Below are 14734 nucleotides of genomic sequence, written 5' to 3' on the forward strand. Positions count from 1 at the left end.
AAGTCACAGTTAATTATATTTTTCCGAGACTGAGAAGACTTACAGAGATATTTCAGTATTTTTCTGGTTACAAGTCTGGTTTCTACATCAGCAACGGATTTCGAACTCAAAACCTTCAATTTTTAATGTTAATTTTATTAGGGGATTAATGTTTATGATTTGGTAGGTGAAAAAGTTTAGGTTAGGCGAAATAATGGGAACTGTTGTAAATATTATGTGGATGGTCCACATGAATAGTTTGTTACTATTTATGCACAGTATTTTCACTATTCATTTGTGGAAAATTTGTAAAGTGAATAGTGCTTTCTTTTGTTTATATATTTGAAGAAGAGAAGAAGAGTTGGGTGACTTACGGAAGAGGAAGAGAGCGAGAGAGGAAAGAAGAGGAAGAAGAGAAAATGAGGGGTAGATTAAAGAGAGTTATCTTTGTACTCCTATTATTCTAGATTATAATGAAAGCACCACTGCTGCCCCGAGGACGTACTCCAGTCACACTGACTGTAGAGGAACCTCGTAAATTTTGTGTCTTGTTTCATTTATTCCACTACACCCACCGTCGATTTTACAACACGTTATCAGCACGATAAGCTCTCATGTCGGTGGAAAGCACTACTTACCTCTCACATCTATCGGCTGGAATCTCACAGATAAGAAAATCTTTTCATTTCATTCTCATATCTCTAAATGACTAATTTTCTTAAAGTAAATATACATGTGGTTATATAAGTATTGTCATTATTATTGGCAGAAAATCCGACGATCATATGAGCTTTGAAACTTCAACTTCCAGTGCTCATACAGAAACCATTCCTTCATAAAAGTTGTTCCTTATCCTCTCTCCCATAACATACCAAAATTCCAGAACCATCCAACGGTTAAATCATTCCATATCTTAGAAATAATACTACAGACTCAAAATCCGCAGAAAATTTGGCAGCCATGTAAATAGCCACTGAACTCCAACTTCCTGACATCCGATTGAAATACTTTCTTCTTGAAAGTTGTTTGTCCGCCTAGTACCTAGAACATATCCAAATTTCAGAAATTGTCAACGGTGCGATCGTCGTAGATGACTGAAACTTCAACTCAGCTTCCATTTCCGCAGAAAACTGGACAGCCATCTTATGAGTACCAAACCTTCATTTTCAGAATCTCAGCTCGAAACTGTTTCTTCACGAAAGTTGTTTGGTATCTTCTTATCCATATCATACTAAATTTTGAGTTAAATCTAACGGTTTGATCTTCTTATAAGTGGCAGACAAAGAAAAGTGTGATTATTTTGGGTAGTTGGAAAGAAAGAAAAATATACATATATAAATTGAAAAAGGGAGCAAATGGATGGTGTGTCGGTTGGACTATTTAAAGAAAACAAAAAGGTTTTGGAAGTGAGTTGCACCATTCTGAAAATAAAAAATAAAAATAAAAAAATTGGAAAGGTGGATTTTTGGTGCATGATGTTGTCACAAAAGGAGAAAAGAACAAATATTATTGGATGGTACACAGCACCATGTGAATGAATAAGAAACGAAAATATATATTTATTTATGTGAATGGTGTTGGCTTAAAACACTTTCACAAGCTCTATTTATTTAAAGCAATTTATTTACAGTGGGTAGAATTATTACCCTTTGCTTTAAAGCTTTGATATTTATGTGCATGGTGTTGGTTTAAAGCCCATGTCACAAGTTCTATTTACTTTAAAGCAATTTATTTATCATGGACGGTTTTACCACCTACTGCTTTAAGTTTTGATTTATGTGAATGGTGCTGAATTAAAGCCCTTGTCACAAGCTTTATTTACTTAAATGCAATTTATTTACTATGGTTGGAATTACCGCCTATTGCTTTAATTTATTTATTGTACTTATCTTTTGTTACTATGAGTATATACAGGACCTGAAGTTCCTTGATCAAATCAGAACCTGCAGTTTCTTGATCCTCATCATATAAAATGATTGGACCCGAAGTTCCATCATACAAAAGGATCTGGCATGAAGTCCCTTGATCCTGAAGATCAGGACATGAAGTTCCTAGATGAGTACCGTAAGTTTGAAGTGCCGCAGTGCCTTAACTTAATTGTAATAAAACCCATAAGAGTCTCAGTTTACAGACTATTAAATAAGGACCAGAAGTTCCTTATGTCCATACTCAAAATGGTTTAGCAGAAGCCTTTATTAAGCGAATGAAATTGATTTCTCGTGCTCTGCTCATGAAAACGAAATTGCCAATTTTCTACATGGGGACATGTAAACTTTACATGATGCATTATTAATTCGGTTGAGACATGTTACCGACCATCAATACTTCTCAGTACAACTCGGGTTTGGAACCAACCAAACATTATACATTTACGAGTTTTTGGTTGTGTTGTCTATGTGCCTGTAAGACTGCCACAACGTACTGAAATGAGGCATCATTGCAGATTAGGCATTGATGTTGAACACCATCTATCAATCAATATTTGGAATTCTTGATTGGGGATATGTTTACCGCATGGTTTGCGGACTGTCATTTTGATAAGACAATTTTCCTGCCATTAGGGGGAGAAAATAATATTGTTCCAGAAGAACGATGAGAAAATATCATTCCAAAAGAATGATGAGAAAAGACCGTTCCAGAAGAACGAAGAGAATTTGTCTTATTTTGATTCACGAAGCAATCAATGAGAAAATGAAATATGAATAATTGAATGATGCAACGAAAGTGATGAAATCATATATACTTACTGCAAATGTGCCTACAAGAATTGATGTCTCTGTTGGATAAAATAATGAGACAGTAAATGATTTATCTGTTGCACGCCTGAAGCGTGGCAGATTTTTAGACTCAAAAGGTTCAGTTATTCGAAAGAAGAATAATATGGCACTACTGAACTATTGCATTCCCGAAGCATAACTGTTGCATGCCAGAAGCATGACAGTCGCCGCATGGATACACGTCCCAGATAGGACAATCCACAGACATGGGAATATTGATGTCTCATGCATGAAGCATGATTGACGTATAGGTTCTAAATGACTCAACTCTTGGAAGTGGAGATTAAAATCCAAGCTCTATAACGCTCAAGAAGAGGTTATGATCCGCATTCTCTAAACTATGACTATCCTGGAAGAGATAGTGTAATGCCCTTGAAGAGGCAATGGATATCCAAAGAAATGAAAAGCTTTTATGCATGCGCATGCACATGAGAATATGGGATCACGGATTGATGATAACCAATGGTAATTTTGGTTTTTACAAGTAGCTACTAAATTCATCAATGAGCTGTGTTAATATTGAGTCACGTTCTTTTGTTCGTCGACAAAAGGAAAATTATTGGCCAAAATGGAGAAAGGCAATTCCATTACAATTTTGTAAGAACGTGGGCAAATGAACCTATATATATTTGAATACAATACAAATAGCCAAAAGATGTTGAATCAAGGAGATTATATATGGCATTTGTAATACAGTGTAATACACTTACATGATATGACACAAGGTTGTAAACGAGTTCATATAAATGGAGAATTATATATGAAGGATTGTGAGTCACCCACATCATATCTTCATAAGTAAATCCCTCAAATATACATGGGAGCAAATTGCTCTGTATAAATTCCAAAGGAAAATGTGTCATGAAGTGTAGAAAATCCCTGAAGGATTCAAATTGCTTGAAGTAAGCCCCCGAAGGGTAAAACATAAAATATGTACTCAATATCAATGGATGATATAAATTGCCTTAGTGAGTACTATCATTATGATATTGTTGCAACATACTAAAATCTCTTGCAAGAGTCAATGACATTAAATTATAACTCTTGAAGAGTTGATGATATTAAATTGGGACTCCTGAAGAGTCTAGAAAAATTATAAAGTGTTGAAGGAATTATTGTCTCGAGCTGCAGATCGAACAATCTACCAACACGAATCTTATCCATGATATTTATGATATTAAAAGAATCATATGGATTGAAGATTATGAGTTGAATACTCATATGATGAAGACACTAAGAATAATCATTTATCTTCGTGAGGGTAAAGATAAATTAATATTTGGTCCAGAAGTACCACATCTTAGTGAAGTATATGCTTTATTGTATTTGGCACAATACATTGAATGAAATAAAGCTTATTTATTAATATCTCCAAGAAATTACAGATATATACATACACATGAGTTAAAACAAACAAACAGGATGGAGCCTTCACAAAGGTTGCTCATGTGAAGCCTCAGTACTCGGAAGTACCCCAGAAGGGGGAGGCACTGGAGATTGATCATGTGGCACCCCAGTACTTAGCAAAACACCAGAAGGGGAAGGCATCAGTTGCTTTCGGAATCTAGCAACGAACCTCTGGTGATCACTTTGAATCCGACTTTCGGATTCCTGCAGTTGGACGAGCTTTCTTTTCATGCTCGTAGAGTAACTATTTGCAAGCACGTGTAACACCCTATTCTCGTGCTTGAGCCCTCTGATCTCTTGTTTAAGACTTGCCACCTCCGCCATCAATGATTCAACTTGGCGAGTTTGAGCAAGTAGGCGTTGGCCCATATTGGACACAGAGCCAGCACACTGAACACTGAGAGCCAAGGAGTCTTGAACGGCCGACTCTTCAGACCGTTCTGAAAGGATCTTGTTATCCCTTGGAGTGAGAAGATTCCTAGCTACCACAGTAGCGGTTATGTTATTCTTCATCATAGAGTCCCCAACCGTAAGAGGACCATTAGAAGATAAGAAGGACGGGCGCCATATATTATCTTGACGCTGCTCGTCTGTATCACTCCTAAGACTCAAATCTAAGCAAATGTTAGATGGGCAAGTCATTTTTCAGAAATGATGAAGGAAAAACAGAGGTCAAATAAAATTTCAGAAGTGCAAGATAGAGGAAATTTCTACAGGCAGCAACTTTCTGAGCATACTCTTGAACACAGTTGATGTCTCTATAAAAGAAGAGGCAGCAGAGCCACTTGTTCAAAGATCGAAGAGGCACCGCTCTCCGAATTTCAAAAGCCAGATTTTCCTGAATAAAGTTCGTTGGCATTTTTCAGACGTAATCCCAACTTTTTCAGATGTCGCGTGCAATTTTGTCAAAGATCTCTGACAAAGTTGAAACCGCGTAAATCTTACTGTTCTATTTACACCACAGTTGCTGACAAGAGTAAAAGCACAGCACCACCACTTGCTATTGGGAAATCTCTATATATGTCGATCTCTGTTCTTCATAACAAGGCAGACCCGCAACTCTGCAAGAATACCTAACTCTTCCTCATCTCCGAGAATGCATCTTCAACATAGCATCTGGAAATACTCAGTTTTCTTCCTCTCCGAGAATACCTCTTCAAACATGTCACACCAGAGCAAGATTATCACATATCTTCAGGGACCAGAGCAAGATTATCTCATATTATGCAATCTCCCTGTCCTTTCCTTTGTCCATGTTCTTGCCTGCAAAGACAAGGATAAAGAAAGCAATATGTCGGAACCTCCACTCAAACTCCCGGTAAGGAACCGACTGCCTGGAACCTTTCCTGATTGCTTACCTAGTGTTGCTCTCGAGTAGTCATCTTCAACGGTTGGAGCTGGGTCTCCAGTCACCAAGAAGTGATGAACCATTCAAATGCAAGGGTTTGCATTCCACTCCTGCATCAGGGGACAAATCCTACAAGAGAAGATGCCACACATGCATGGGGGAAAACCAGGGAAAATACTACTGAAGCCAGGGGAGCAAGTAAGGAAAGTGAAAATGATACATTGAAGCATGTGGAGACAAGTGCAATGAACACGTGTTGATTCATCCCCAACTAAGCCGAAGAACACTTGTCACGTGAAGCTCCTCATGGTCCAATTTCATTCAAGATCAAGCCTCGAAGGTCCTTGAAGAAATCACAAGTCCGATTCAAGATCAAGTGTCCACCACCCTTGAATCAAATTCCGCTCCAGATAAAAGGAGTAAATTCAGATCTTCGATGCTAGTCTAGCAGAAAGTCCTCTAGCCCAGTTCAAGAAAAAGGCTGTGGAAAGTTAACAATAAGTAAAGCAACTCTTTTAGCAACTCTTCTTACTAAGAGACTAAAGCAGAACAATCAACGATCAGCCTAAATGATTTGAAATCAGGGGGAGATACTCATCAGGGGGAGCATCCAAGACATATCAAGATTTTAACGAGTCAATCGAAGACTTGTGGCCATCCAAGGGGGAGTGTTGTAAATATTATGTGGATGGTCCACATGAATAGTTTGTTACTATTTATGCACAGTATTTTCACTATTCATTTGTGGAAAATTTGTAAAGTGAATAGTGCTTTCTTTTGTTTATATATTTGAAGAAGAGAAGAAGAGTTGGGTGACTTACGGAAGAGGAAGAGAGCGAGAGAGGAAAGAAGAGGAAGAAGAGAAAATGAGGGGTAGATTAAAGAGAGTTATCTTTGTACTCCTATTATTCTAGATTATAATGAAAGCACCACTGCTGCCCCGAGGACGTACTCCAGTCACACTGACTGTAGAGGAACCTCGTAAATTTTGTGTCTTGTTTCATTTATTCCACTACACCCACCGTCGATTTTACAACAGGAACTAATTAAACTGACAGACATATCACAGTTGGCACCGCGCGCATGTCATATGCCAAATTGCCAGATACTCGTATATGTTGCTGTTCGTAAATAATAAACACTCTTTCTAATCTTTCACACATTATTATGTAATTATTATTTATTATTTCTATTTTATTTGTTCAATTTAATGGATACCAACAAAAAGGACTGCGAAAAAACTGAAAAAAATGTGTGAGAATCAAAATCTACTCTCTTGATCTAAAGCGAGTATACCTGCAACTGAAGTCTTCCGATTATAATTGCTAATTCACTTGTATTAAAAAAATTAAGAGTGGATTATGTGTTTATGGGAAATTATTGAATGTACATTAACAATCAAATTTTGTACTTTAACCATCATAATTTTTTTAATACAACAATATCTTTACAATAAGGGATAGGGGGCATTAAGCCAAACTACCCAATAAAAACTCTATAATAAGTCGTATCTAACTTGTGATATAAGAGAATTGAACTTAAAAATTCTTACTTAAAAATTAAAAATTAAAAATAAAACTGTAATGCTAAGTGAATAACTATCGTAAGTTAAATATATGCATTTATTATGCATGACTTCTTTTACGAAAAAGATAGTGAGCAATGCATACTGACTTTTTGTATGTTTATATAAAAAATAAAATGTGAGTTGTATGTTACAATTTGTAATCAAATACATAAAAATTGAGAACCATATCAATTGGTAAGAGGGCCTACTTGATCTCTTACAATTTCAGCTAAGCAAATGACAAAAAATACTGACCCTGTAGGGGTCCCAAGTGGCATCGTATCCTTCGTAAGGGTAGTCCTCTCCGCTGTCAATTCCACCATTTTTTATGATGAACTCGAAGGCGTAGTCCATGAGACCACCATTGCATCCTTCATTGTATGTTGACTAATTCCTAGCAAAAATCTCAGAGAGCAGCACCATCAATGTTTTACGTATCCGTTACTCTGTTCGAGATTCCAAAACGCTCAATAAAAATCCTTGTGAGAAACCCCAGTTCACCTGTCTTCAGTCGAAGCCGGCATTGGCTGCTGGGACCTCCGCACGGGCGCCGAGCAGCTCCGCTACAAGCTCTGCGCCTCTCCGCCTCGCGGTCTCATCTGCGTAAACGAACGGTTCCTCGCCTCCTCTCAGCTTCTCGAGTCTTCTTCCTCCTCTTGCTCTGTCCTGGCCCTGGTCCAAGGTAAGATCACCTCCTTTCTTATGCGCACAACCCGTTTGATGAATTGCCTCAATTGATAAAAGTCTGCATTTTTATTGAATTTTGGGAATTCTTGCAATTTTATTGAATTTTGGGAGTTTTGATGTGCAGCTGCAAGTTCATGTCTAGAGCTTTCCAAAAGAACCGATCAATCCGCTCACTGCGAACAGCGAAGGCACATAGATTGTTGGCGGAGGCTCGCCGGGGAATATCTACTTGTGGGAGGTTATTTTTCCTAATCATTTTTCTTTGTCTTCTTGGATTTTCGTAGCATGTATTCTTATAAGTTCCTCAATATCTATGACATGTCTTTTGCCTATGGCCCTATTATGTACTGATGCATTCATATTCGTCTCCAATAAACAAAAAAGCAATGCATTCTTGAAACTGCATGTGCATTATAGTTTTGATTTGGGTGTACATTACTTAGTTTGGAGCGTAGGAAGTGGGAGATTATTGAGAAATCTTGTTTTCCCTACTATATTCTAGTTTGCAGTTTTTTTTGTTATTCAGATGAGTTTTCTTCAGTTAACACTTCTCTAATTTTTAACGGTGTATTTTCCTTTTTCAAAGTATAACTGCCGAAGATTGTTGCATGTTTTAAGAACTCTGGATTCTTCATTTAGTTATGACAGGCTTTGCATTCTGGTGAACTGAATCGAGGAACATTCATTTTCGTATATTTTGAATGAGTAAAACTCTTTTAACTCACAAGTTTATACTTTGACTTTTTGAACAGCAAAGCTGTTACTTGCATAGCATATGGTATTTCTGGAAATCATTTGATTTCTGGATCAGAAGATGGCATGGTTCGAATTTGGGATGCTATAACTCATAACATTGTTCGCATGTTCAAACATGCAAATGGCTATCTCAATGCTATTTGAATTATTTCCTTCCCCGGGTTTATGCAAATTTGATGCGAATTAGTGTACCACTGTTTCATAATACAGTTTATATTCGAATATCTCAGTTGTTTATGTTCAATCTGCCAAACTTTACTAATCTGTTTAGTATTGACATAAAATTTTGCACTGTACTCTGTAGGTCTAGTGAATAATATTCTAGTCATTCGACAGCATTTTTCTGAGAAATATACAAGAAGTTGTGTTAAGGTTGCAACTTGTGTTGTATTCTTGGTTCTGACTTCAACTGAAGACCTCGAACAAGTCTGGAGCTCTTTGCATTATAGTGTACACACACGCGCACAATTAATGTGCCTATGCCCAGACGATCTTCATTATGCCCGAATGCAAAGGAAAAGACCATTCTGGTGAAATTTGTAATGCATCAGCCAACCACCGGTTCTAATAATGCATGCAGCTTTCTCTCCCTTCCCATCGCACTTCCCCTAAAGAGAATGTGTCAACCCTGCGTTCGTTAGCAGCACCCGCAATAGTCAGGTGAGTAGGATTAACCAAAAAAAAAAAACTTCAAAAGGTCAACGAAACATGCATGCATAAACTAAACACCTCAACTAATTTTGAAATTACCTGTTTTTGCACTCTCCCTTTTTGATGATTTTTGCAGCCGGCCAAAGTGAGCTGCAATGTAGTGGTTAAACCCTGTAACTGCTAGCAGCTAAACCAGACAACTGGAGGGTCTTGGTGAATCCAGTTTTTTTAGGTCTGCCGCCCTCCCAAAAGCGTGCTTGTGAAACTTTCTGCAAAATTTTGTGACTATAAACTGTTACTTTCTTGCATATATTTTTTGGAATGAAATAAGACTAGAGCATTGCAAATCACGATATTGGGAGAGGGGGAATTGAACTCGGGACCTGGAATATGATAATCTGCACTTGTTTAGTTGGAATATTGTAATTTGTCAAGTATAATAAAAGCTCTACCCCATAAATTGTTTAGTTGGAATATTGTAATTTGTCAAGTAAAATGAATAGAGTGAGTTGGTAAATAAATAGAAAAGAACTTAATTACCAGAAATGGAAGGCCTCTCATGCAACTAAACAGCATCCTCTGCTTAGAATATGACGTCACCCTCATCGTCAGAAAAAAAAGGTAATCTACCTGTGATTTTGATGTTGGGGATGTGAGAAATCTTGGGCCATTCCTTTCCTCTGCCTTTTTGGCAGCCTCGTGCAAGATTGCCAGAGTGGTTGATGACAAGTGTTTGAAGTGGTGTTTTCCGCAAGAAGTCTGGCAATGTTTTTAGCGATTCGCAGTTCTCAAACTTCAAAGAAGAAAGGCATGGCATTATGGTAATATGAGAATCCTCTTCCTTCCACTCTTCCACTCCTTTCCACTGTTCCACTCCTTTCCACTCTTCCCACGCCTCCATTTCCAAAAATCCTAGTTCTTTAAGTTTTGGGAATAGAGTAATGCATGATGATGCTGATGACGTTTCCTTTTCTATTCCCAGAAACTCAACTCCAACCTTTTTTACTCCTTTCATACCAAGAAGCGCCAGTCCTTCGAGGGACGGCAATCTTCCCAAATGAGGTAAAACTTCACATTCCCATGTAGAAAGAACAAGAAATCTCAAATTGTTTAATGACATGATCCAGTTGGGGGCAGTGCTTTCATTATGCCCTCTAATTTCTAAATATTCCAAATTTGGATGCGGTCGTAAAAAATTCAGTGTTTCTGCACTTCTTCCACAACCAAAAAGAGATATACTCAATTCTAAGATTTGTTGTTTGTTCCCCAGGGGTGATGCTTTCTCACCCTCACCCGCTGCAACTTTCACATCCCCATCAATTACTATCGAAAGTCCCCCTTGAAGTTGGTCTAAGTTTCTCAAATCTCCCAATTTGAACGCTTCATCGTCGTCTTTACCACCGCTGACAGGGCACCGATCTAATCCTCTTAGATTTGTTAATCTCCCAATCCCTTTCGGCAAGTACTTCAGATTACGACAACCCCAAACATACAGATGCTTTAAGTTAATCAACTTTCCCATGCTCTGAGGTAGACTTTCAAGTTCTTCACACTCAACAAGGCGCAAAGTCTGCAAATTGTATAAATTACACACCCCATTCGGTAGCCTTTTCAAAGGATTTTTGGACAGATCAATAAACCTCAGATGCACCATTTCACCTATCTCTTTCGGAAGCACTTCAATACAATGACCACTCAAATTTAATGTCCTAAGATGTTTCAACTGCGAGAACAAAGTTGAGTTCACAACATTAAATTTTGAATCAAAAGTGGCAAGAGTACGTAGATCGTAGCTGGAAAACGAAACACATGAGAGTGGACCCTCAGGTGCAAGCATTAAGGTCAAATGGCGGATCTTATCACCCAAGGGATTTATTGTATTGTTACCACCCTTAACCTCCATTGTAAAGCATTCATGTTGAGTAAGATACTGCAGAAAATCGTGCACAATATCATGCATTTTACACCTCCCGATATTTCCATTGTCGTCTTTTTCAAAGTCTTGGAAGAAAGACCGCATTACTAAATTATCAAAACACCTTCGGCCAATTATTTCCTTCTCTGTGTTTCCTTTCGAATAGAGGTAATCTTGTGACATCCACAACTCAATCAAATAATTTTTATCGATCAAATGATCTTTTGGAAAGATAACACAATATAAAAGGCATCGTTTGACCGTAGGTGCCAAATCAAAATAACTCAGTAATAGTGGTTGGAAAACTTGTTGCTCAACCTCTTCAAGTTCCCATATCTTACTGTTCAAAACTTCTTGCCATTCTTTCCTCGTTTTCTTGTAACGCATGAGACTACCCAAAGTCTTTGCAGCAAGAGGCAAACCCTTGCACTTTTTTGCTATTTCTTCACCAATGGCTTCCAACACACCATCCTTATCCCTATTATAAAATGCCATGCGGTTGAATATTGACAAACAATTTTGTTCGCTCAACCTCTCCAAATAGATTGTGCGAGTGGGAGCTCCCATCATATCAGCAACCTCCTGTTTTCGAGTGGTCACCAATATTCTACTGTCATGGGCGCCACCTTGTATTAATGGCAACTTCAATTTCTCCCACTTTCTTTGGTCTTCAGTCCACACATCGTCTAGGACAAGGAGAAACTTCTTTCCCTTAATGGATTCAGACATACACTGAAAGAAATCTTCCAACTCATCCGAATTTGGGCTGACAGCTTTAGCACCAGAGATGATGGCTTTAGCAATTTTCATCTCATCAAAAAGGTCTGAAACACAAACCCATATTCTTATCCCAAAACAAGCTTTAACATTTTCATCGTTAAAAGCCAGTTGGGCCAAAGTTGTCTTTCCCATTCCTCCCATCCCGACAATAGGGATGACAAGGAGGCCCGTCTCTTCTTGACTACTCTCATTCAACAACTTGCTAACCAAAACTTCCTTTTGTTGTTCTCTACCAAATATGATAGATTCATCAACAAAAGAAGAAGTTTTCTCTCGCTCAGGTTGTTCACTGATTATTCTCTCTGTGAATCGAAAGTTATATGTTTCTCTTTGCTTTGCAATCTCATCTAAATTTTCATTCAGACTTTTGATCTTAAGAGCAATGTCACGATGAAGAATTATCCGATGGACTTGGCCGAAACAAAAGCAAGAGGATGGAATAGAGAAACATACCGACTTCATCTTCTTCTCAGTAACAAGAGAAGTACTTCCACCGTTCTCTTCTTGTTTCTCAATTTGTTGTTTCAGTATTTCAGTGTTCCACTCATCCAGCACATCGTCCATCTTGTACGACACCTCTGTCAGCCCCTCCAGCCAATTTCTGACGCTGGCCTCCTTCACTTGCCTCAGCTCCGCATCCGCAAGCACAGCACGAATCGCTTTAAGTTTGGCCTCGAATTCTTGAACATCTTTCTCCGCATTCAAAACCAACTTCACCTCTTCTTCGCCGTATTGGTAAGTTACCGAAGCCAAATTTTGGAGCAGCACAGAAATGAGTGCCTCAGCCATCTTTCTGTTAGCAGTGGAAACAGAGAAAACCAAGATATCTGAACTGAGAAGTGCGGGATTGGTATGGTATTTTCTTCTGGCAAAATTTGGACATAAGAATATGGGTCGGCTAGACAAATAGGTCTAACAGCCGCGCCTTGATCCTCATAATAAAAAACTCTCCTTCCAGTCAATTCACATCCTAAGCATCTAATAGTAATAATATGAACACCCTAATCAATTTACACCAGGTCACTACTAATAGTCAAAAAAGGCAACAATAATATTTAAATCCTCTTTCCTGTCAATTTACACCCTACCTAAAGTTTATTAATATTTATACCCTACCTAAAGATTTTTAATATTTAAATCCTCTTTCGTGTCAATTTACACCCTTATTAATATTTAAATCCCTTTCATGTCAATTTACACCATGTCTAAAGTTCATTAATATTTACACCCTACCTAAAGTTTATTAATACTTGAATTTTCTTTGCTTTCAATTTACACCCCATCTAAAGTTTCGCATTAATAAAAAAAAAAAAGACAGCAATAATATTTATACGCAAGGATCCTCTCTCCTTTCAATGTACACCCTAAAGACTCTCCTTTTTGTAAAATATCTAAATCAACACTACATTTTGAAATTTTAATTGAGAAAAGAGTTCTTAAAGAATTTATTAAAAGGTAGTTTAGATAAATTAATTTTCTAATAGATTATTTCTTTAGCCTAAGCCTCCTCCTTCAACTCCCACATCCATGTTCGTTCGTAGCCGTCAACCCAAATTATGACGCTGCCTCCGCCGTCTTCCCCCTAGCCTGAATCAAAACCTCACACACGAGCAAAAAAAATTGCAGGCGTATGTAGATGGAGGTGGGCCAGCCCTTCTTTTTTTTTAAACCAATTGCTCCCTACATTTATTTGACGGCATCTGGTTTTTCATTTTATTCAAGTTGTCTTTTATCTTTTTTTTTTTTAACCAAAGATAGAGATATATTAAAGACGAATAGAAAGGTTTACATCCTTAGCAAGAATATTAAACAGAAAATCAGGACCAATACAATCCCAAGAAAAAGATCGGCCCTCCTTAAAGGCATACTTAGCCACCGAGTGAGCAGCACGATTGCCCTCTCTAGGCACAAAAGCAAAAGAGACAGACCTCAGCTTTTGCACTAGAACCTCAATGTCGCCGAGAATACACTCAATACTGAAGTCGACCAACACTTCCTTCTTCAGCATCTTAATAATCGAACTTGCATCAGATTCAATGATGATGTCATTAAACCCATGGTCGATACAGGCCAATAAAGCATACCTGATGGCTGAAGCTTCAGCAGCAGCGGCACTATGACAAAATCCGGACCCAATCCCCCCAGCCGCTTGGAGCAAACCAGCAAAATCCAGACCCAGCCAACCCACCCACATACGCATAGTGTCTTTACACCAGGCCGCGTCAGAATTAATCTTAATAGTTCCGAACCTAGGTTTCTGCCACTTAGTACAAATATTTTCTGGAGCCTTGATTGTCTTCGGCAGCCTCGGGCTATAATCATCGGCTTCCCGCGCCAAACTGACTTTATACTCGCTAGTGCTCTTCCTTCAGGCTTCCAAGATATCCAAAGGCTGACGATGTATCCCTTTGAATATCACATCATTTTTGTTTTTCCACAATCTCCACAGGCCAAAGGCAAATTCTTGACGAATATCATCCGCATTGTTCATGTCCTTCACTTGGGCACAAAAGTTGCTCCAGCTTTCGAGAAAGTCACTTCCCTCCAGGGCATGGGAATTGAGGTGAAGAGGAGAACAAAACCAGAAGACATGGCTAATTTCACATCGGAAAAACAGATGGTTTTCAGTTTCATTAATGGCGTTACAAACACCACAAACATTGTCGATTCGCATTTGACGTCTTTTAAGATTCCGTCTGACCGCCAGAGCATTGTTGCAGCATCGCCAAATGAAGCTTTTGATCTTGTTTGGAACCTGTAGACTCCAGATATTATTCCATACCAGATTTAGCTTGTTCCTTTCACTAGGGGCGCCTCGCCCTCTCCTTCCCAAAGCACATTCTTCCATCAGTTTTAAAGCCAAACTG

At 38.3% G+C, this 14734-nt stretch overlaps 3 protein-coding genes across 6 annotated transcripts; 1 reads left to right on the forward strand and 2 right to left on the reverse strand.

Annotated features, from left to right (window-relative positions):
* The first annotated feature begins 7232 nt into the window (after positions 1 to 7232).
* On the forward strand, positions 7233 to 9646 carry LOC103441112 (protein ROOT INITIATION DEFECTIVE 3-like). Of its 3 annotated transcripts, XR_003775313.2 has the most exons (4): positions 7266 to 7760; positions 7890 to 8003; positions 8826 to 9181; positions 9309 to 9646. XR_003775313.2 is itself a non-coding variant. In XM_008379811.4 (3 exons), the coding sequence occupies exons 1-3, from the start codon at positions 7504 to 7506 to the stop codon at positions 8663 to 8665; spliced, it is 519 nt and encodes a 172-aa protein (XP_008378033.1). In that variant the 5' UTR covers positions 7233 to 7503; the 3' UTR covers positions 8666 to 8745. The 3 variants fall into 3 exon arrangements, 2 of the variants coding, with proteins under 2 accessions (XP_008378033.1, XP_008378034.1); XM_008379811.4 differs by lacking the exons at positions 8826 to 9181; positions 9309 to 9646 and adding an exon at positions 8518 to 8745 and having other exon boundaries at positions 7233 to 7760; XM_008379812.4 differs by having other exon boundaries at positions 8826 to 9646.
* On the reverse strand, positions 8719 to 12835 carry LOC103421193 (putative disease resistance protein RGA3). 2 transcript variants are annotated; one of them, XR_011583598.1, is made up of 3 exons: positions 9713 to 12835; positions 9272 to 9441; positions 8719 to 9149 (listed from the first exon to the last, which is right to left on the reverse strand). XR_011583598.1 is itself a non-coding variant. In XM_029106872.2 (2 exons), exon 1 carries the CDS (start codon positions 12654 to 12656, stop codon positions 9756 to 9758), a length of 2901 nt encoding a protein of 966 aa, XP_028962705.2. In that variant the 5' UTR covers positions 12657 to 12835; the 3' UTR covers positions 8719 to 9441; positions 9713 to 9755. The 2 variants fall into 2 exon arrangements, 1 of the variants encoding a protein (XP_028962705.2); XM_029106872.2 differs by having other exon boundaries at positions 8719 to 9441.
* Positions 12836 to 13632: 797 nt separating this feature from the next.
* Positions 13633 to 14067, reverse strand: LOC139198004 (uncharacterized). The gene has a single exon (XM_070826230.1). It carries the CDS (start codon positions 14065 to 14067, stop codon positions 13633 to 13635), a length of 435 nt encoding a protein of 144 aa, XP_070682331.1.
* Between the last annotated feature and the right edge of the window lie 667 nt (positions 14068 to 14734).

The sequence above is a fragment of the Malus domestica genome, chromosome 08 (assembly GCF_042453785.1).
Source record: "Malus domestica chromosome 08, GDT2T_hap1".
NCBI classification, from domain to species: Eukaryota; Viridiplantae; Streptophyta; class Magnoliopsida; order Rosales; family Rosaceae; genus Malus; species Malus domestica.

Coding starts and splice junctions, on each gene's coding strand:
- LOC103441112 (XM_008379811.4), top strand. CDS start 7,504: ATGTTTTACGTATCCGTTACTCTGTTCGAGATTCCAAAACGCTCAATA. Junction 7,761..7,889: donor TGTCCTGGCCCTGGTCCAAG/GTAAGATCACCT, acceptor TTTGATGTGCAG/CTGCAAGTTCATGTCTAGAG. Junction 8,004..8,517: donor GGAATATCTACTTGTGGGAG/GTTATTTTTCCT, acceptor CTTTTTGAACAG/CAAAGCTGTTACTTGCATAG.
- LOC103421193 (XM_029106872.2), bottom strand. CDS start 12,656: ATGGCTGAGGCACTCATTTCTGTGCTGCTCCAAAATTTGGCTTCGGTA.
- LOC139198004 (XM_070826230.1), bottom strand. CDS start 14,067: ATGCGTATGTGGGTGGGTTGGCTGGGTCTGGATTTTGCTGGTTTGCTC.